This window comes from Seriola lalandi, unplaced genomic scaffold (genome assembly GCF_002814215.2).
Source record: "Seriola lalandi dorsalis isolate HSWRI2012SDOR001 ecotype SW California unplaced genomic scaffold, Sedor1 jcf7180002054898, whole genome shotgun sequence".
In the NCBI taxonomy this organism is placed as follows: Eukaryota; Metazoa; Chordata; class Actinopteri; order Carangiformes; family Carangidae; genus Seriola; species Seriola lalandi.
Genome location: NW_019525450.1, coordinates 5,629,309 through 5,651,700, shown reverse-complemented (window position 1 = coordinate 5,651,700; position 22,392 = coordinate 5,629,309). Strand labels below are relative to the sequence as shown.

General features: G+C 38.6%; 1 protein-coding gene across 3 annotated transcripts; it reads right to left on the bottom strand.

Annotated features, from left to right (window-relative positions):
- Nucleotides 1-970: 970 nt before the first annotated feature.
- Nucleotides 971-21,964, bottom strand: cyld (cylindromatosis (turban tumor syndrome)). Of its 3 annotated transcripts, XM_023429686.2 has the most exons (17): nt 21,603-21,964; nt 19,614-20,156; nt 17,330-17,641; nt 15,616-15,721; nt 14,571-14,672; nt 13,836-13,952; nt 10,069-10,457; nt 9,280-9,445; nt 9,034-9,175; nt 8,385-8,507; nt 7,938-8,029; nt 7,646-7,712; nt 6,487-6,619; nt 5,309-5,417; nt 4,946-5,064; nt 4,327-4,543; nt 971-3,373 (listed from the first exon to the last, which is right to left on the bottom strand). In XM_023429686.2, the coding sequence occupies exons 2-17, from the start codon at nt 20,103-20,105 to the stop codon at nt 3,189-3,191; spliced, it is 2,871 nt and encodes a 956-aa protein (XP_023285454.1). In that variant the 5' UTR covers nt 20,106-20,156; nt 21,603-21,964; the 3' UTR covers nt 971-3,188. The 3 variants fall into 3 exon arrangements, with proteins under 3 accessions (XP_023285454.1, XP_023285455.1, XP_023285456.1); XM_023429687.2 differs by lacking the exon at nt 13,836-13,952 and having other exon boundaries at nt 21,603-21,963; XM_023429688.2 differs by lacking the exons at nt 13,836-13,952; nt 14,571-14,672 and having other exon boundaries at nt 21,603-21,963.
- Between the last annotated feature and the right edge of the window lie 428 nt (nt 21,965-22,392).

Genomic DNA, 22,392 nt, shown 5'->3' with positions numbered 1-22,392 from the left:
AAATATAACAAGCTGTGATCATATTGTTGTTGTATGTTTACAAGTCAGTGGATGATCACTGTCTCAAGAGTCCTAAATTGGGCTTGATCATGGTAATCCTATCAGTACAGGACCAGATCTTTGTAGAGGAGGATAATACACACTTCAAACATTGAAAAATACACCAAAAGCCACGTTTGACAAGGATTTACTGCTACACTCTCCAAATCCTCACTATGTAAAAATAATAATAATAATACAAAATATTTTCTCGAGCAGCCACTGATGTCAGTATATTTCTGGCCATATTCAGAAAGTGTTATTTTACAAAAACACTCAGTAGTAGTCAATTTATCCCTGTAAGCGTTTGTTTCTTGCAAGTTTTGAAGAAGGTTTAAATCCACATTTTCACACAGAACTCCCACTTTTATCAAAATGCAGAAAAGAAACAGTCGAGTAAAACTTTTTTGCAACATACTGTAGCAACTTGAAGGGAGATCAAGAAATTACTGAATATGAACCTTATTTGTTTTGTTTTTTGTTCTAGTCTATTTTAGTAAACACTACTGTAAAGAATTTGCTTTACTGCTACAACTCCCTGCTTTAAATGCACACACAACACAAAAACTGTGCATGCACATAAATTTGAAAAATATCCAAACCCAGCTTTTTGTATTTTCTAATATATATGTAACTAAATACTTCAAACTCTCAAAGTTACTTGTTGAAGCCAAACAGCAAGTGAAAGTGTTGTAGTATCCCTTAAAATTAGCTTTTTTTTTTATATCTCTCCAACATAGCAATGTGTGTTTTATATCAATTTAAACCTACTAGTTATCTATTGTGTAAGACAAAACATGTAATACTGTATGGTAATATTTTCTACCTTCTCTCCATGGTAGCTTGTCACTGAGAGTGGTGTTGCTGTATCGTGTAAGTGAAATAACTGATTAAAAAAGTGTTTGTCAATAACTTGCTGAAAAGTCCTAAATTTACTCACAACATTCTGTGTACCCTTCAAAATGGGCTTTATTTTGTTAACATTTACAGGAATATCACTGACATTAATTTTCCACCCATTACATATTTCTGTACTGTACAGATGCAACAGAAAAAAAAAAAAAAATCAAAATCCCATCCTTTGCTCTGAGACTTCTTTCACAGAAAACAAGGCTCCAGTCAGTGACAAGCTTCAGCAGTGCAGAAAAGGAAGGTCCTCTGTCAGAATCCCTGGGACAGTGGAAACGAACACACAGCAAAATGGAAGTTGTCATCTGGAACCTAATTTATAAAACGCCTTTAAACACTTGTTTTATACTCACAACTAAATCCAAGATTAAGTTGTGACTTAGGAAAAATATATATAATGCTGTTTCCAACATCTGCAGTTGATTGATTTTATCCAATTTTGTGGGATATATGAAAAAACCCCAACAGCTACTTCATATCTTGATCCACAGTATGATTGGTGTACATAAAGTATTCTATAAAACTGGAATACAATGGAATCACGGATCAAGCTTTTAATTTTTTAATTTAATTTTCTTCTTTAAATACATATATATATATGGTGCCCCAAGGTTACCAGCCTTGTGCCTCTTCATTTCCTTCCTTTTGTCAGCTCTACACTGTTCAACATGTCACTATTAACATTCAGTAGTTGCTATGAGACAGCGTAAACTACAAAAACTCACTTCAATATACAGTGAAAGAGGACAAGGAGTACCCATACCTTACAGTATCATCAACCCTGTGTCATTTTCAAAAAAAAGGGATGACATATGAGTTTGTAATATGATTAGAATATAATAAATAATAACATTTGATCACAATTCTTTAGTTATCTGGCGCATGGCTGGAAACATGGCATGTCGCATCTTCATGAAAGGCAGCGAAAGTCAATACTTGCTCCTCTTCACCCACAGGAAATCAGACCCCCCATGACGGGCAGAGAAAAGGCTTCGTAAACATAAAATATAATTTAGATTTAGTCATCAACACAATGAGTCAAAGACGTAAAACACTGCATGTGAAATTCTTCACATCACACACTCTTACTTTAAAAACAGTCAGGCTCTTCCAGTATTTCACCTCATTGACCCTATGAATGCATGGAGTGCTCCACCAACCAGCTTTACAACAGGAGCCATTGTACAAGTCTCCCTTCATGCATTTATCTGGCATCTACTCTGCATTAGCAATGCAGCCCATTCTTTACAGCTACAGAGGAGAAGCAAATTTGTATTCTGTAACACAAAACTCTGATGTCTCCCGACCAACAAATTAGCACTCAGTGTGCCTTCCAATGGGAGAGAAAATAAAGAGCAAAACCTAAATGTTTCCTGATAAGTCCACTTGGGGATAGAACAAAAGTGCAGCATTGGTTGAGCAAGTATGCAGTAAAACATGAGGCTTTTACAATGGCTACATCTGTTTCTGCAAAACATATACTGTAAAGACATTTACACAGCGTGATGGGGAAATATGCAAACCGGTTCACAAAGAGCAGAATACTCTGGTCTTAATGCAACTGCACAGTAGGTTGACATCTATACTGTTGATGTTACTACCTGGAGAAATCTATGCTACTAAGAGATTTTACACAAGTTTTTAGAACAGTACACATAAGTTGGATGAGGATTTGCGCACTGAATTGCTTCCTTAACGTGGCATTAATGGAAAGCTCCCGTCTTTTACAGTGATTAAGAATAGCAGGACTCCTCTTTTCTTAAGGTAAATGAGGCGGCCAAGGTTCTCCCACAAGCTCAACTTGTCGTTGTTGCTTGTTCTGTCAGCCGCAACGTCGCAAACATGCCCACCCGCCCCTCTTCTCCTGCTTCCTCCTTAAAGAAGGAGGGAATCTTCTTAAGGCCTACCTTTGCTTCATCATCCACCACCAATGCTCAGCTGTGAGACACAGGGAAGCTACATAGGACTATATGAAGAACACAACACTTGAACTAATGCACAGTGCAAATAGGCTTCTCCCCCTTTCTTCCATCTCTCCAGCCTCCAGAGATAGCCAGGCATTGAGAAGAGGTGGGGTGGAGAGGGTTAACTCCAGACAGCACCCCTGCTGGCAGTCAGCCTGTCTTGTTTTAGTTTATTTTTTATTTTTATGTCTTTCTGGGAATCTCCTGCCCTGGGGGAGGGGGAGGTGGTGTGGCTGAGGGACAGGAATGGAGGGGTAGGGGTTTGGGGAGAGGATTCTACTTGTACAGGCTCATGGTCGGACTCTGGTACATGCACATGTAGGCGTCACAAAGCAGGCGTCGGGCCTGGCCCTGGATGCTCTTGGGATCCAGAGCGTGCAGCTCCTCTGGGGTCATTTTCAGGTAGACCTCCACCTCCGGACAGGGTGACACCTGGGGGATGTTGAAACCATTCTGGCCTCCTGCAGAGCCACATGTGCAGTCATTAGAAATAACTTATAGAAGCAAAGCCTAGGGTATATCATAGTCCCAACAAATTCTTGTTGTTTGGAACACTGGATAACTAGGATTTAATACATCAAGTCAAATCACAGTGTCATAGATGTTGCCAATAGCAGATATGTACATCAAGTTGATTTTCAAATATTAAACACTATATTCTATAGTATAAGTAAATACTATAGTAATTTTCCACCACTCATTGTATTGTTACATATATTTATGCACTCAAATGTTTTTGCTATATTTAAATACAACAGCAATTAAAGCTGAAACTATTAGTCAATTGATCAATTAATCAATCAAAAAAAAAAAAAACTTAAGAAACTATTTTGACAAATGAATACTTGATAATTGATCATAAGTCATTTTAAGCAAACCCAGCCTTGTTACATCTTCCACTTGCTGTTTGTCTTTCCTTTACAGGATTTAATTTAATTTATTATTTATTTATTTATTTATTATTTATTTATTTTCTGACATTTCACTGATCCAACAATGAATGTATTAACCGTAAAAAAAAAATTAAAAAAAATCAGTAAATTAGTAATTACAGCACTAATACCCAGTTAAGATTAGAGTTAAATGCAGTGCAGCAGATCATATAGAGATGCTTTGGCCGTTTGAAATTAATAGTTACACTGTGTCTCAAAGTTTTACAATATCACAAACCCTAAGTTTGGTTTAAAATTTACAAAACAAACATTCATTTAGCATGAATGTGTTCTGTGAAGTAATAAATGACTCTAGTCCATTCTTCATTGGATTTCTGAGTGTCACTAACAACTTGTTAAATTCCTTTACTCATGTTGCAGTTACAATTTCATATACATTTCCTACACCTGCATAACAGCTTCATTTCAAGGATCAGTTTGATGTCATAACAAACGCAACATCGAAAGGCCATGACACCCACCATCACGGTCTGCCATACTGTCGAAGAAGAGCCAGGCGGAATCTGCGCTGCCGTACTTGACGAAGGCAACGTAGTGACTGGTTTCGATGCACAGCACGGCGAACAGCTCCATCCTCTGACGGGGAAAACTGCCCTGCCGCCCCGTACCTTCTTGCAGCTCCTTGGGGACAGACAGTTTGCCGTGCCGATGGGCTTTCCTCCTCGGGTGGAGGTGAACCTAAATCAGTACATGCAGACACACCATCACACACACACACACACACACACTCTTTGTTACTGTGGCTTATTAAGGCTAAACAGAAGATGTACATATTTCATAGATTGAAAATGAGCAGAAAATAAAAGCTTTGAAGTATATTTGAGGATTCAAACTGCAAGATAGGCAAAGTAGATATAAATTAAATAATGTTTCAGCAAACGCACTGACCACTAGCAAGGAAAGAAATGAACGGTCCATGTGTTACAATGTACTGTTTAAGCCTCTGTTCTGCAACATAACTTCTGCATTCAGACAGTATGATTCCTTTGGATTTGGCGCCACCAAATGGATCGTCCTAACACAGACTCTACAACTCATTTTTGTTCAACTGGTGTTGCAATAATGCCCTCTGTTGTTTACCTGTGTATTGCACTTTTCACAGAACTGTTTAATCTTGCCCGCAGTGATATCCCCGTCTTCGTAACAGTCTCGACACTCGTACAGAGCCAGGCCTCCGCAGATTCGACATTCCCTTGGAGCTGAATAATAAAGACACATACCTTTATTACTGGTGACATACTGCACACAAGTGTAGTTCTTTAAGAAGTTAAGAGCAGATTTGAAAGAAAGAGAAAGGAAAGGGTTCCTTCATCTCAGCTGAGTTGCAGCGACAACTCAGCGAAATTTCATTACCGAATGCCACACAACTCTGAATCACCATTGATCGGCAAGAACACACCACACTTACACACTGGAAACAAAAAAATATTAGCTACAACTCACTGTCTTCAAGAAGGTCTGTGATGTCTAACTCTAGCGAAGGGAAAATCTTGTTGAACATCTTAAAGTCCTTTCCAAAACGGGGCATCTGGATAATAAGGCAGGAGGGAGCCTGGAGAGGGGGGTCAGGGAAAACAGACGAGGAGAAAACTGTAGTCATCAACAAAGCAGCATGGACATATCAGCAAAGCTCAGTGCACACACAAACTGAAACCTGAAGCCAAAGGGGTGCCAGAACAGAGTGTACTCAATGTACTTGATACTCATCACAGTATAGAGCCACATTACAGTTAAGTCTGTAAAAGAAAGTAAAGACAACAGTCAATTTTGATTCTTTGAAAATGTGTCATTTTATCAAGTGTGAAAAAAAGGTAAGGAAATGAGGATACAACATTAAGAATACGAAGACACAATCTGTATTCTGTGATTTATGTTCCACACTTCTTGTTTGAATTAGATTCTTTTAATATGGGAAGGGCCATATTTGGGTTTGTTTTTGGCCTAGTTCACACAGTCCTGTAACCCATGGACAAAGACAAGCTTACCTGTGTGAAACCTTTTCCACTCTCCAGCATTCTCACTCTCCCTCCCTCTGGATCTCAGCTCGCAGCTTTTTGTTCTCACATTCAGCATTCAAACAGTTAAACAATTAAACTATGAGTAAGTCTTTTACTCGTAGTTTAATTTAGATTACGGAAAGGTATAATAATTAATACCCCTATGTACCCTAATAAAAACTACAAATGTAGTTTCAGGTTTTACCACTTTTATTTCAAAAACAGATAATTAACACAAGGGGGAACTAATTCTATACTACGCATTGGAGATGTTAAGTTATTTGTTATGTTATTTTGCACAAGTAAATGTAAACGTGTATTTTCAGCTAAATTAAGGAATGTACAGCTTAATCTTATTTCCTTGAAGCTTGAAGATTTAGACACCAATTCCATCCATAAGTGAAGGATAACTTGCGCACTAAGCTTAATGTTTTCTAAATCTGAATCCTCACACGCTGCATTTGTTGGAATAAAAGTCAAATTTTTGAATGGTAATGAATATCCAAAGTTTGGTTTGACTGTACAAAACCAGAATCAATCTGTTATCTCAATCCACAGCAACATATTACCAAACTTTGAACTTTACACATGTTAACCTGGTGAATACAACAAAATGAAATTCACCTCTGCAAATTTTAGGTCACTGTTGATGAAGGACCACTCGAGGAGCTGCTGGATAGTGGGAACTCCAACCTTGTCTTTCTTGTCCATGAAGATCTGGTAAAAGTAACAGTCCTGGACCTTCTGTCCTGCTGACCTGGAGAACAAAGCCTATTCATTTATCTCAGTTTCATTCAAATCTTCAATTCTCACAGGATCAAAGATAACAGAACATCAAAGGGACTATCTGTAGTACCTAGACATTTTAGGTTGCTTTGACATCAGTTGAGGCTTATTAAATTAAGAAATTCATACTTTGTTTCTCCTTTGAAAGCAGGACATCTGGCAGCTTAACTTGACATTTAACATCTTGAAATATGTTTAACTATTTTTTGTAAAAGCTGTATCCTGTCTCTGTATCCTGTCTCTTAAGACAGATATTTATCAGGTGTTGACAGATTTCCATGGCTGACCAATTTCATCACTGCCTTTCAAGTGAAGCAAGGTCCCATAATAAAGCTTTTGTTTTCTGTCAGTAACATAACATGTGTTATGGTACATGATGTGGCTTTACAACTTTGTGAGTGTGTCACTGCTTGGCTTTAGTATGAAAGCGTAAGGAAGGATTTTGTTAAGTTTAAGATCACTATAGAATTACTTTGCATAATCCTATAAAACAGTAGACAGGAATGATGACATCTGGCTCTCTGAGACATCAACTCTTCTCATCTGAACAGCAGAGCCTTAAACAGGACTATCGAGGGAGTTTTTATTACGTGACCAAAGAACTCCTACAGTTAAACCGCTTTGCCCACACTGTCCGCTGTTCAATCTCCAATGTAAGCATTGCAGCAGAAGTGAAACTTTATGTGACTGTGTAGATCTAAATATTACAGATTTAGACACAGTCTGTTATATCCCTGTGGTTTAGCAGTGGTGTGTTTGTAACTATATTTGCAGCGTTTGGTAAGCAGTGACAATCAAGGACATGTCACACATACTGTATGGTTTGTGTGTGAAGAGTAATAACTGCATCATTAAACTATTTCAGGCATTTCTTTTGCTCTGTAAAACCAACAACTAAAACAATACTAAAAGAAGTTTAACTATTTCAATAATAACAATACAAAAGTAAATGTAACCAGAGATGTTTTGGATTCTTTGAGAAGATGACTGGTCTTACCTTAGCTTGAGCAGCGGATCCACCCTCAGTATGTGATGGAAAAGGATATTGAGGAACTCCTCAGGATCTGTAGTACAAGTTGTGCTTCAGTAAGATTTGAGACACTTGGAAGTAACATGCATACATAAACATACATATGTACAAATGCTGCTGTACAGTGTAGACACTGTAAAAGCTGGAAAGTTGATGGCATGAATTCATGTGCTATGTTAAAACTGCTTTTTTTTCTTTTGTTTCTTATGACTTGCTGCAGTGTTTTCTATTTTACCAATCATTTGTATCATTCTCCTACCTTTTTCTTCAGAGGTAAACCCAGAGGCAGCCTCTACGTTCTCCAGGATCCTTCTTAGTTTCATCACTTTTGTGGCACACACATACCCATGTCTGTAGGACGAAGACCGGGCAAGTTACAAGCTAGCTAAAAAGCCACATATGGTACAGTGACATTAGCTTTGCTAGTACAGTTTGCATTGTGTATGCACTCAGGATTTGATGAAGTAAATAATACCAGTAATATTCCAGATTCAAAACCATGTGGGTCTCTTTTGTTTTGTTTATCTGAGTTTAAACCATCTGTGAGGTGTTATTCAAAGATCCTGTAAAAACTTTAGCATTCAACTCCAGAGCAGAAACTTTTAGCTCACTGTAAAAAAGTCAATACCTGTATGTGTACTGTACTGTAAGTGTCAATGTCAAAACCTGCAGCAGAGTATGTATGCAATGAACCACTGGGACTTACATGCGCAGGGGGTTGACTATCTCTGTGCGTAACAGCTCTTGGGTCTCTCTGTAATACTCTACATCAGTCTTTGATCGTGGTCTCAGCAGAACCGTGTCCAGTACAGAACTGAAGGAGAAAAGACTGTAGAGCAGAATATACAACAGAGGGATTTAAATTAATGTATCTATTATCTAATTTACATAAGATAACTGATGATGATTAGTATTAATTGTTCTTATAGTCACTTATATTAAAACCCAGATATTATTGAAAAAATATTTGTACATTTTCATGTGATGTTCAATTGCATTTGTATTTAGTTCTATGGTAAACCCATTTTTTTATAAGAATTGTAGAGTTTGAAACTAGATTTCAAAATTGGTCAAAGCATAGTAAAGCGATCTCCTGTAGTTTGGGAGAGTAGATTGGGTTGACTGCTTCTTTCAAAGGCCCTTTGGCAATGTTGGCAGAAACATCAGATGTACCACTATCATCCAGCCAGTGCACAGCTGGAATACAACCTCCTGTCAGAGCCAGTGGTCAGAGTTAAAATAGTTTACTAATAAGCCTCTGCCGCTAGGCAAACACAGCACTGTTGGCTGAGGAAACACCATGTAGTCAATCAATATGACTGAAGTATTTACTCTTAGACCAAAAGAGTACTGACCAGAAGAGAGTTGAATCCAGGTAACAAGAGTTGTAGTGGCCCTGAATGCCTTTCTTTTTTCCCACCATGATATCCAGACCATCGTTCTCTGTGCGGGGAGGCGTGTTCTCATGTACTACCTCACTCAGGTAACCCCCAAATGCTGGGTAAACATAAACACACAACATACAAGTTTAAACATAAAACATTTGGAAGCAATCGTCAATTTGGTGCCTTTAATAATCTGTACGCCTCCTACTGACTCACCGATGGAGTTGCACCTCTCTATGGGATTGGAGGAGTGGTGCAGGGACGGGAAGCGGGAGTCAGGCCGGCAGCACTTGAGCTTCACAAACAGGGCTTTTTTGGGTGGACAGGTGAAGTACCGCGTGCCTTTGAAGGTGCCGTCAGTGCAACCAGGACACTCTTCTTCCTGGAAGAGAAGGTCAAGTTCAGGTCATCTATTGTTAGGTACTGCATGTGAATGCACTATTAAAACATGGGCTTTCATTTATTCAGCCAGTGATAGGCTGTTTAGTGACGAATATGTTGGATTTTGCACTTTACTCAGAACTTTTACTAACAGCAACATTGTGTTTGAAAGAAGTTAAACATCCTCAAGTCTTGTTGTCAACATGAGGCTGGCAGGCAGGAGGTGACTGTGCCAAGAAATAGTCAGGAACAAACCCCCGTAATAAATTCACAATTTGTCATTTGTATTATACAGTTTTTCTACAGATTAAACTAACAAAACATTATATTTTAATTTGTTAGTTTTAGAGGTCTGGTAGGCAGATTTTGTCACCTTAAGACAGAGCCAAGCTAGTATTTCCTATTGTTTCCAGTCTTTATGCTAAGCTAAGATAACCAGCTGCTGGGTATAGGTTTATACTGACAGGGCAGATATGAGAGTCGTATAGACCTTTTCATCTAACTCTTGGCGAGAAAGCAATTTGTCCCATGAACATTATACCCTAACTGTGATTTTTTTTTTTTCACTGAGTGATACAGAAATCTAAATCTAACTTCTAAGTTTACATTGCTGTGTTGTCTCACCAGCTCCAGCCCAGCCAGAGGCTCCAGCAAGCCAGGATGCAGACCCACCCAGCGAATGACACCACACAAAGGGGGGTTCTCCTTCACCTCCACCAGAGAGCCGACCTCTAGGCCTGGCTGCCCACGGGGAGGCGTCGGAGGTCGCGGTGAGGGAGGCGCAGCAGGCGATGGGGGCTCAGGCTGCTCTCCCATCACCGACTGGACGGAGAGGGAGAGAGGCCCATGACTCATGCTATCAATGGGCCCAGTTTTCCGGTTGAGGCTGAAGGGCAGAGAGTGGAACTTGTTGTCACTAGACAACGAGGAAGAGGGCGGGGCTCTGGAGGGCGGGGAGGATTGGTTGAAGTCGGGGGGCGTGTCAGTAAGTGACTTGGCGGGATCCTCCCCAACTGCAGGAGAGAAAAGAAAAGTTAATGTCCATTTTACAGTACAAAACACATCCTATTGTGTAGGCTATGTTTCCTAATGTAGATGTCAGTGTTTAAAGAGTAAGCTAAAGTTACTCTTTAATACCACCATCTGAAGGAATGAAGAAAGGAACCTGCACAAAGGGAACTTCCAAAATCAAATAGTGAGAGAAAACAACTCTCATATGTCGAGAGTGAAGCTCTTCTACTTTAAAATGTTGGGGGTTTTTTTAATCTCAGCGTCTTGGGGTATTTTCACACTTAGGCCAACCAGATTTTTCTTGTAAATATTAAATGTCATATTTTCCAGCATTCTTTTACACTTCTCAATTGGCACATTCTGGTTTTTATTTGACAGTACAAACATATTCTTCTGGATAACTACAAAAAGATGCCGTAGCATTTATAGATGTATAAAAAATATTTACCATAGCCACAGTTGGAGTGACTGGTCAGAAGGTGAGGCAAAATATCAACTTTATATTTAAGTAAGAAGAAAATGCACCCAGGTTATTTGTAATAGGGTATAGTGTTGGGTATACAGTGCTGAATCACTGATCAGCACTATTCACTGGTCCACAGCTCAGAAATATTCCTATGTGTAAAAACCATTGATGATGGACCCCCCCTAATTCCTGAAAGAACAAGTTTTTACCTTGACTCAAGTTTCTGGCCAAAATATGAAAATACCCTTAACTGAAATATGATTCACTATGCTTCTGAATTGACACTATCTATTTAACCATGAGAATTTCTATCAATTTATGTGCACATCAAATTGAAAGTGCTTTACGGAAAATATTTCATAACTTTCATAACTCTGATTATTACTCTGATTATTCCATTTAAAAGTATAACTATGCGTTTGTGGAAGAAAAGTGTCACCCTTTTTAAGAATGGATGTTTGTGCACCAGAACAGTTGAGTCAGTACAAACATACACAACAACCTTATCAGCGTTATGTAATATTGTATATGTATAGTTAGTTGTATATTGTTCTCTCTGAATTCTGACTCTCAGAAAGGGTGATGCAAGATCACAGGTACTGACTGAACTGTGATGACAGACAAATGTATCCCAAACAGACTGTTATTGGCTGACTAAGATCTGTTCCTTCACCGAAAGAACTACAGAGGTTTGTAGCCTTATCTGTTGACTTCATGACAGAAATTACAGCACCATAACCATAGTTAAAACACAGAGAGTGACCCTGAGGAACATGACAGTGATTACACATTCACAGGATGAGTAAGCAGTTGTGAAGACAGCACATCAGTCATTTATGACTGACTTCTGCTAACTTCTGCAATTCAAACAATATGTGAGATTACATGCATAAGTACTGAAATACTATTGCAGGCACTCAACTATTTTCCATGATGTTTAGGTACATAAGCATCTTTTCTTGTGTATCTTTTTTCTTTTTTTTTTTTTAATTTCCTGGATGTTTTGGGATGTGTAGAAGTTTTTGTAGAAACACAATCCACAATTAGAACATGAAGCTTATCCTCAATGTGACCATAAACAGAGAGCTAAACATCCAGAGTTGTTGTTGTTAAACATTCACTCATAATCTGCCTCTAAACTCCAACAAACATTTCAAAAGGTTCAAATTCTTCACAACTGATATGTATTGGCTATGAAATGAACAGTAGAATTTCATAAACAAATAAAAATAAAATAAAAAAATCCTGAAATTGTGACCCCACACCAATGGACATACAAAAACAATGAAACAATGTGCTGACTGAATCAGTCCGTCCTGACATCAGAAATAAAGGCTTTTACTAATGCTGTGGCCTGCAAAATATTATTACACAGATTTTTTGTATTGTTTAACTGCATCTGCAACCATAACAGGTCAACAGCTAGTTAATGAGTCATTTGTAGCACTGAGCATCATTGAAAGCCTTATGCAACACCAATTACTCCATGCAGGTGGGATATGACACTAAAATGGTGATGAAAGACGAGACGAGTGGAGAATTCTTTATAGCAAGCTACTGCAACAAACTACTGTTTTCTCTGCAAACATTTACTTAAAGTTTGTTGTGACGTCTTGAACCTTAAAGCAACTGAATAAGTCATCCTCCTTATGCAGAATGAAGGGGGGCTTTTTTGTCCCAACTTAAAGTTATAATAGTATGTAACCTACATATATTGTACATTTTGTAGGGAACTCCAATTTTCCCACCTGTTTGAAAAAATTCTAAAAGAAAGCAGATAACTTTTCGTAACTGATTTAAGGTTTCTTATAATTACAAGGGTACTATTACACTTATATGATACTTCAGCAAATCCACTCTGACACCGTTTTCTGAAGCATTTCAGTCATCTTACAGAAAAAGTCAGAGACCACTTTCCCATGGGTACATTGTTAAAGATGCCCAGTTTCACAATGCCATATATATATATATATATATATATATATAACAATCCTTAACCCCAGTGTTTCTCCTATATACATCTAAAATGTGCCTCTTCTGTATCCTACTGAAAACTATTTTTGTTGTTTGTTGACAGCATACATACATATCAATGTTTTCAGCAAACTTATAGTGAACTACTGATCAAATAATATTCATGGGATTTGGATGATCTTTTCATAATTATAATATATAATATATGTACCTATATATACCTAATATATATAATTCCTCATTGATTTAGTGTCTCATATTATTAGACATTACTGTGTGTCAAAATTATGAAATATTTTTCCTCATAATTATTCCTCATAGATTTGAAATACAATAAAATACAAGTGGATCTTTGTTACACACCCCCACTCCCTCTCCCTTATGATTTCCATCTGCCTCTTCACTATGAACTGTCAAATTATGGCAAAAAAGCCCAAAGATTTTAAAATATAGTATAAGTATAAATTTAAAATTTTAAAACTTTTAAGAATGAGTTTTCTTAGTTATGATATATTATGAGAAAAACAAATTTTGGTGACTTTTTATTTAATAATTATGAGAAACCTTAAGTCAAATCAGTAAAAATAATTTTTAAAAAGTGCCATAATCATTGAAAAATGATGATGTGTCCATGTGTTTCTTGCAGGTGGGAAAAACAGGTTCTTACACACGACTGTCAATTATTAAAACAATCTCCAGTCTATTTTATGCTATTTTTGGAGGACACCTCTATTTAGAGCAACCCACAGTGACGGAGTGTATCTTTTAGTACAGGGATGGCCCACTGGGAATGGAACCCCTGAACCTGCCAGTGTTAGTGTATTAAAAATATACAGCACCAATAAAAGTGTGCCTGAGCAAAACCGATTAGTAAGTAGCTTGTTGTGAACAGGAGCTTGCTGATGAGATGGTTGGCATCCCATGAGTACCAGTGTTTTACCTTCATCAATGTACCATGTGCTTTTGGATTTGGACTGGGCTGGGGGATCAACAGAGCTGCCATTTAAAGTATAGTAAAATTCAGACTTGCTTCTACTGCCACACTGATGACCTAATCCTGTAAATAGCACAAGTACATGAAAAAAAAAAAACAGACTGATAAGGAAAATGTGTACGTGTCTGCAAGTGTGTGCATGTGTGTCTGGGAATATGTTTTGTGAGAGTTTCAACAGCAAAGCCAGTGAAGAATAAAAGGGTAAAAAACACGTCAAAAATGCCAATAAATCAGCAACTGAAGGCAGTTTTCTCCATAAAAGCACACAGCAAAAGAAAAGAATCAAGGTAGTTACACATTCCATTCAAGTCAAGTCAAATTAAATCAATACAGCAGCAACAGGAGTTTCTTTTAGGAGTCAAGCATTCCTTCTATTATTATTAGCTTTTTAAAAAGGGACATTCCACTAAAAATGTTTTCTTGGTTGTTATTCTTTGCTTTGCTTGCCTAAAATTGTACATGTTCTCTGTAACAACGAAAAGGCTTCTTCTATCAGGGACTGACAAATCAAAATTTGTGATTCAGCAAAAATCAAGTAGTTTGATGGCTTTTATATACATATACTGTATATATATGCAGAATCACAACCACGCGATTTGATGGAATGCCCCTTTAAGAGTTATCATTACACCAAGTTGTGGGTACATCACTTAGGTTTGTATCATAACAGCAGTGCAATACCTTTGCTCTTTGGTTTGCTTTGGCCAGAGGACGACTTGTCACTGTTGGTGCCTCTGGGGGCAAAACTGTGCTTTTGCAGCCTTTGGTCCTGCATGGAATATTCTGTATAGCCCAGAAATACATCCACATTAGAGGCACGACAACTCTATCTGCCAACTAACATGCACTGAATGTCTTCAGCCAACTTGCTAGTATGTAACTTTACATTGACCCTCTACCATTTTCCTTTTTTTAATTTGTCACTCAACATTGTCAAAAAAACAAACCCCAATACAATGATTATATTTTGCAAAAGAAATGTAGTTTGATAAAAACACAATTACAGATCCAAAAAGTAGTCTCAAAACTCTGCTTTAGTTTCCCTAGATAAAGAAAAAGACTTTAATGGAAGACACTGTAGTTTAAGTAATCTGCCATGTGGATAACTGTGTTGTGTTACAGCCTCTGAAGTAATAACCCAGCCTACAACATTTAGCCAATAACAACAGACTGTGCATTGCTTGAGGAAGGAAACAGGCTAAAGATATTGTATTTACCTGCAAGTCAGTAAACATGTACATATATAAAGTTTTCTTGCTTCTGCCTTTGCACAAAGACTGACTGTCACAAAGGACAACTTTAACTATCCAGCACCACATGCCTAACAAATTAGAAAATAAATAATTTTTGGCGGTAGATTTTAAAGAAGCTCTACTTAGTGGTCATATATACTTGCCTAGAGATCTCAAAAGGAGGGGTCTCAAAGATAGATGACAAATTTTTAAAAATTAACAATAGTTTGAGAGGCAGCGGTAGCACACATAAACAAACCAATACGCTAATGTGGAGAACAAAGAGCCTGAGTATATCACTTGACTTTCAAAAACAAGCGAGCCATCAGCACAAAAGGCTCTCTGTTCCCGCTGTGAGCAAAACACAAACTCAGAACGCTCAGAAAGAGCTTGGTGCTGGTCCGAGCGATGGACAGCTGAATAGTTTCTGCAAACGTTAAGGTTTTATGACACACATATGGTACAAAAACAGAGACAAATACTAGGTGACTCACCTGGCATTACGTCGCAGATGGGGACAAGTCGAGTGTGCTCCAAACTGGCAAAATTACACAGCAACTTCCCGTCAATCACACCATCCCAGTCCCCGATAGGATTGTCCTGAAAGAGTTGGACACATGAGACCCTTATAACCCTCACAGATGCTCTTCACCTCTGTAAAACTGCTCAACCTGGTGCCACATGTGCTTCTTCCTCTAGTATGTTGTTGACAATTAATAAGGTCTGTTGTCTTATCGCTCTACCTAAAAATAATGCTTAAGCTTGATCCTGTGTGTTGTGATGATCCAGTTGCTCGTGTAATCTTCTCCACCTAAACATGAGATCTTCCACTTGAAGTCCTACCACCCAGAAGCTCTACTTTCTCTGAAAGCACAACCACTATTCTTCTTCTTTAGTTATGAATCCAGGTTTCTGCTCCGGTGGGATAATCTAAGATAAGCATGAGGCCAGTGCCACTTGCTAAAGAAGGCAGGGCGAGGCTGGACGCAGAATGAGGCAGAGCAGTGGGCTCTCCTCAGCTGCCTGCTGGCCCTTTGCCATGCTGTTGGGTCATACAGCACTAAGTCTTTACCTCACTCCCCGCGTGACTGCCTTGCCTTTGTGTGGGTGGCTCAGATGCACTGAGTGGGTTGCTGCTGCTGCTGCTGTTGGTGCTGCTGCTAACGATCAGCAGTCAAATGCCTCAGTTATGTGTTTCAATCTCTCTATGACTACAATACAACTCCCGCCTGACAACAGTAGTCATAGATACCAGCTACTGTGATCCCAGGCAACAAGACATGTTCCTTCGACATAGAGAGAAACGATCGCAACAAAAAAAGAAAAAGAAAAACAAAGGCAAGTCATGACAGAAAACCTGGGATCCACAGTAACTCACATAATCGTCTCTGTGCATTTAAACTAAAACCTGTGACTTTTTGCATGTTGCTGCCCTCTACTGAGTCCAGGATCCATGGAGTGATGTTCAAACAAATAACAACAAAGATGGGAGATCATCATGAGTCGTGATGTCCCCTCACTTTATTAAAAAGTGCTATCTAACTGAATGCAAATGTAAAAGTGATGGAATTAAACACTAAAGAAGCAGAGATGATGTAGATTTTACAAAATTGGAGCAAGTTTCACTTCCTGTATGCCAAGTTGGGTTTGAACGCACATTATTTGCACTGTTAGCCAACGAATTGTTACACATAACAATCACAGTGCATGGCAAAGCATAGTCCAACCACAGCATATGTTCCCCCCCAAGACCACGCATATGACCTAAATTTCTGAATTTCTAACCATAAGAAGTTACATATTTTAACTCATTGTGTAGAATGACGATTTGTTAAAAGACGTAGCTAGAATGTCAGGGACCAGCGATGAACTGTATTTAAAGGAAAGGTTTGACATTTTGGGAAATCAATATTTGTTTTGTTGCTACCTATAAAGCTTACTAATTAACACGTTTGCTAAATCCATACGACAACTCACCTTGCAGAGCTATTTCTTGTTCAGGAGCAGCAACCAGTGCAGACTCCAAAAAGTTAGTGATCCCTCCCAAGAAAGTGCCACACTTAAACGCCCACTGATTAAAATAGATTTCTGTCGATTGACTACAGTAACTATTTCAGCGTTAACATTTACAACGTGTTCCTGCATCTATCTATAGACATACTGTAGTGGGTACAATAAAACTACCTATGTAGAGAGAGCCTTACTTACCATGTCAACTCCCACATAGTAGCCCAGGCTCTCATTTCCTGGCAGCAGGTCACAAAAAATGATGGTGCCTCTCTCGGGTCCATCCCTGGTCTGCACCAGGACCCTGGAGTTGATCTCCAGTGGAGGGAAGTCCTGGTCCTCTTCCACTAGATTTACGTGGTCAACCTCCAGCTCACCCAATGTTTCATCATCATCATCCTCCCAGAGTTCAAGTTTGTCAAGGGCCACGAACACACCGCATTCATCCTCACAGCGGAAAAGTTGGCGGCCCTGGTAGGAGCCCTCCGTGAAGCCTTGGCCCCGGCCCTCCTCCTGGGAGAAGAAAGTAGAGGAAAGATGATGAGACAAATGCAAAGAGTGAAACAGAACAGGAGCAAGAGAGATGTTCAACTTATTGTCAAAACAAGTAGGGCAGGTAGCAAGGCTGCTTGCTCAGCATTCCTCAGTGAAAGGAAGTCGATGTCATAGAGCTTTGAGAGAATATGATCGATTACTGCAGCAGGAATACAACTTGACTTACTGCGATGATAAATACATCAAAAAATTTCAAGCAAGGTGCAGGATGTTCTCACAACCCTACTGTTACATATTGTGCTTATTTTCTCTCATGCAGGCTTTAGATATTAAAATGTGCCAAATCACTATAATTGCTGGCATATATTAGCAAAAAGAACACAGTGATCTCTATTTGGTAAGGGGCATAAAATTAGAATTCTGTCTGAAGCATATGTGCAAACTCTGAGGCCTTTATACTGAGCTACAGTTTGAATGCTTGAGCTCCATCAGCCCACTCAAGAAAGCTACAGCTGAACTGAGTAGAATAAAAACAACATTGTGCTACAATAAAGCAGGCCTTTGTATTTTGTTACTTATTGTACATACGGTACAGAATGAATGGTATGACATTGAATGATTAAATTTAGTATTGAGATTAAACGAATAATAGAACTAAAATGAAAATGTTGTCATTTCTTCTTTGTTTAAGCCTTCACTAAAATAACATTTGTAGCCAGTCTCTAACTTTATTAAATTTGTGAAGAAATTTGAAGCCAAACAACCAAATGAAAGTACTTAATACTTAATTTAAAAGTGCATTTTCCACAAATAAAAATGTATATGATGAACTGTGAATTTTCAGCTTTTCATTCTGCCTTAGCAATACTGCTCTGTGCTTTGTACAAACCGCTCTCAATAGTCACCAACTTAGTTCTCAAATAATCTGATTTGTTTCAAAGTGCACTTTGTTATTTTCAAAAGTTGTATTTAAAACTTTCAAACAATACAAGTACAAGCTGACATGGATTCCAGCAAAACCACACACTTCTTTATGCCTTATTTATTAGGAACAGCAGTACAAACACTTCATTGCAAATGTCATAAGCACTTTCACTAATGAAGGCTAGCGGTAAGCAGAAATGGTTATACTTCTGTTCCCAATATATAAAGTACAGAGACCGCATTGGGTCAAAAATAAGAGCCATGTGTAAATCAGTTAATAAACCATGTTCTCGGATTTGTAATCCGTGTGCACGTATTTGTAAACTGAGAGCACAGATTTAGACATGACGTGGGTGTTTTTTCATCAGATGACACAAGGGGAGCTCCGTAATAAAGACAGCAAGTTTTTAAATGTTACCTGGGTCACACAAAGTCACCTGTTTTAAGAAAGCTCTCAAGAACCAGTTACTAGCTGCTTCGATTGTGTCAGATAAGACTGAAAGGAACGTACATAAGCCATTCAGACACAGATGTAACCTGTGTTCCTACACTGACAGCTAGTTTGCAATTATCAGACTCATGCCATTAATAACTGTTTCCTATAAAAATGCATTTACTATCACAGTGGTGTTTGGTTGTAATTTTACTTTTGGTTCCACATCTATACCAATTGTTTTAAAGATGTGGTTCTACTGGAAGCTTAAACTAATTTTCTTGTCCCTGTTTTTCTTTTTGTCGTGTTATTATAAAAATAACCTGAATCAAATTTAAGCATCAACAATACCTTTCCTAAAAAAGGAAATTGTCTAATTTGTACTGTGTAACTTCATAAATCTCTAACACTGGAGTTAATTTTTCTATTATTCGATTTTAGTCTTATTTATTTTAACATATGCTGCCAAGAGGATTGCTGCCAAACTTAATTTCATTGTGTTTTTAATGCAATGACAATAAAGATGCACAATGAACAAAGACAAAAATAATAATAATAATAATAAGCATCTTCGAATAGATCAACATTGCCACGAAATGGGAGCAAAAAAAAAAAAAACACAAGAGTTCTCACCAGCAGCTCCACTCCAAACCAGATTCCAGAGAGTGCCCTGTCAGGAAGCAGCGAGCCCTTGAAGCGGACCACACCAGGCAGAGGTTCATCTCCTGAGCGCAACTGGACACGGACCTTCGATCCACAGTCAATATCACAGACGCGTTCTAGCCGTGACTTGTTGCAGAGCAGGGCATATCTCTCCTCACAGTTGGTAATGGGGAACAGCAGCTCAGCCAGCTTCTCATCCAGTTCCTGGACGTCCCGCTCATCCAGGCTCAGCACCACGTTGGTCTGGTCCAGAATGCGGAGACTTTTCTTGCCTTTGCATGGGGGCAGTGTTCTCCCCAGGCTGTTGCGCTCCTGGCATGCCTGGCCAAGACTGCCACGTGGGATCCTCAGGGTCTTCTGGGGAGGCTTCTCCACTGTACACTCCTTCACGACCATGTAGAAGCGCCAGTCCTCCCTGAAGCCCCCACTGGGCTTTTCCTGGCTCCATAGGACAGAGCTCATCGCTGCATGCTAGGCAAGAGGTCCAACATCAAGGCAAGCTTGACCTGTGGTCTGTGGTAAAAAAGAACAAACACAACCATCTCAAAAAAAATTTATTCAAACCAGTTTATGCTGAGATGTCAATAGACAGGTACAATTAAAATAACAAGAGCAAGAGTGGTTAGCTGCATGCTTGTTACAGTAATCTCATTTCCTCAATTAAAAATAAAATATTCCTCATATTAGCAGTATACAGATAATTAAAATGGCGTAACAGACAAACCAACAAATGCATTTGACAGCAACACAATATATAACTGCACATACAGTATGTAGCCCCATGTGTGTTTTTGTTGAGACAGCTGAAGCATACCACAACAAGTAAAACAAAAGTACAAAGTAAAAGTGTAATAGTGTAACTCTAAGTACAATACACAAATAGCATTTGCATTAGTACCACTGCATTCCTCATCTCATTCCTAAGCATAGAAACTAGCATAATTTTTGTTTCTTTTGTCTAAAAGCAGGCTTCGACATAAACAACTGGATATAGTTTCATAAATCAGTTGTAAATGGATGACTGTTGAGCCACACTGAAATAAGAAACTACTAATCATGACTGAGCATGATCTAAAACGGTTGTAAATACATTAAGGCGAAGGATAAGGAATTATGATGAATGATAACAGGTAAATAATAAAAGATAATTTTGACAGAGAAACATAAGTTAAAATCTCCGAGGTCTTTTTAAACTAATCTTGAATACTGATCGTTAACCCACAATTCTCTGGTCCAGTTTGCTTGTTGTGTTTTGTTGTGTGAAATGTCGCGATGGTCTCAGCAGTGTACTCTCCCTCTCTCTGCTCAGTCATCTCTGTGCAGTTTCCCTGTTATTAGCAGGACCTCGTGTGACATTACTCGTATCTACTGATTTGAATATTCTAAAAATAGACGGTGAGCAGACAATTCACTTCTTCTGACACACAGTTGCAACACTAATATGAGGCGAATGGATTTCCCCTAATGACACCTCAGACGTGAAAATCAAGCACCCGTCACAGTAAAGAACTCACACTATCCATCATTTCTTTTAAGCATAACAGCAGAAGCTGGTTTACAATATTAACTCGATTGTTTTAAAAAAAAATCATGTATCGTCAGAGTAGCTACTAAGACAACGGTGTTGAGGCTAAGAAGCAGCTAAGAAACAAGTAGAAAATTGAAAGTAATGTCAACCTAACACGAACTAGAGCTTACCCGATTTGACATTTATTTAGCACGATCATTGAGGTGACAACCACAGACCCGTTTACAGTTCTGTTTATTCCAGTGTCACTGACAACATCATAACTCGTTTTAATGAACGTTTTCCCTGACAACCAGAGCAGCAGTGTGTCATCACCAGGCAAGAGCTGTCAGTCAAAGGCCCTTTAAGAGAGGGAAGTAGCTAACGTACCGTAGCCTTTAAATGCAACAAATACACACTTTCATTCAGTGTTAATGGCATGGTCCCCTTACCTTTGATACGCGTCACTTCAGTTAGAGGCTGCAGATGACTGTCATTTCAAATGTCCATCCCAATTAGATACAGGCCTCTAAAACAAGCTGGATTTCTCCCGTAATGCCAGTTAACCTCTGATTAGCTAAATAGCTAGCTAATGCTAGCGTCCTAACCAGCTAAGTATCACGCCAAAGTTAGCCTAGCAAGCTGGACAACAGCAAGCAGGCTGGCAGTGGACTGCCACCCCATACAGTATACTAACAGCATTTAGATAAATCTGTTATCCATGGGAAATAAGTGAAATTATACAGTGTATCGCTACAGCTATGAGATATATTATTTACAGGAGACGACCTCACTAAACTTAATGCATGACGTTATTGCATTCACAGACAGGCATTGGTCATGCGCTCCATTCTCAGGCGCTGATTGGCTGTTCATCGTGTCTATACAAATGTCCCACTCTATGGGGTTTTCCCATGGATGGCAGAACACGTAGTTAGGTTGAAGTGTAGCATCCAGGGCAGATGATGCTGTTTCTGAGTCTCTGAGGTATTTACTGTAGAATATTTACTTGAATAAAAGAAGCAACACTAAATTATAAATCCTCTATAACAGGTAAACACTCAAAATGTTACCTAGTTAAAACTACCTTAGTATTATGGGTATCTAAATGTCTTTAGAATCAAAAGTAAAAGCAGAATGCAGAATAGGCTTCTTTCAGTGTAATATATTAGATAATATGAAATAAATATCATATTATTGGATTATTATTAATGATGCACTCATAATGTATGTAAGAAGCAT

What these genes read in the sequence shown, in the direction of transcription:
- cyld (XM_023429686.2), bottom strand. Translation starts at nt 20,105, where the DNA reads ATGAGCTCTGTCCTATGGAGCCAGGAAAAGCCCAGTGGGGGCTTCAGG. An exon ending in CTCTGGCTGGGCTGGAGCTG is followed by an intron (nt 9,446 to 10,068) that starts GTGAGACAACAC and finishes CTTCTCTTCCAG; the next exon opens with GAAGAAGAGTGTCCTGGTTG. An exon ending in ATAGTCAACCCCCTGCGCAT is followed by an intron (nt 8,030 to 8,384) that starts GTAAGTCCCAGT and finishes TTCGTCCTACAG; the next exon opens with ACATGGGTATGTGTGTGCCA.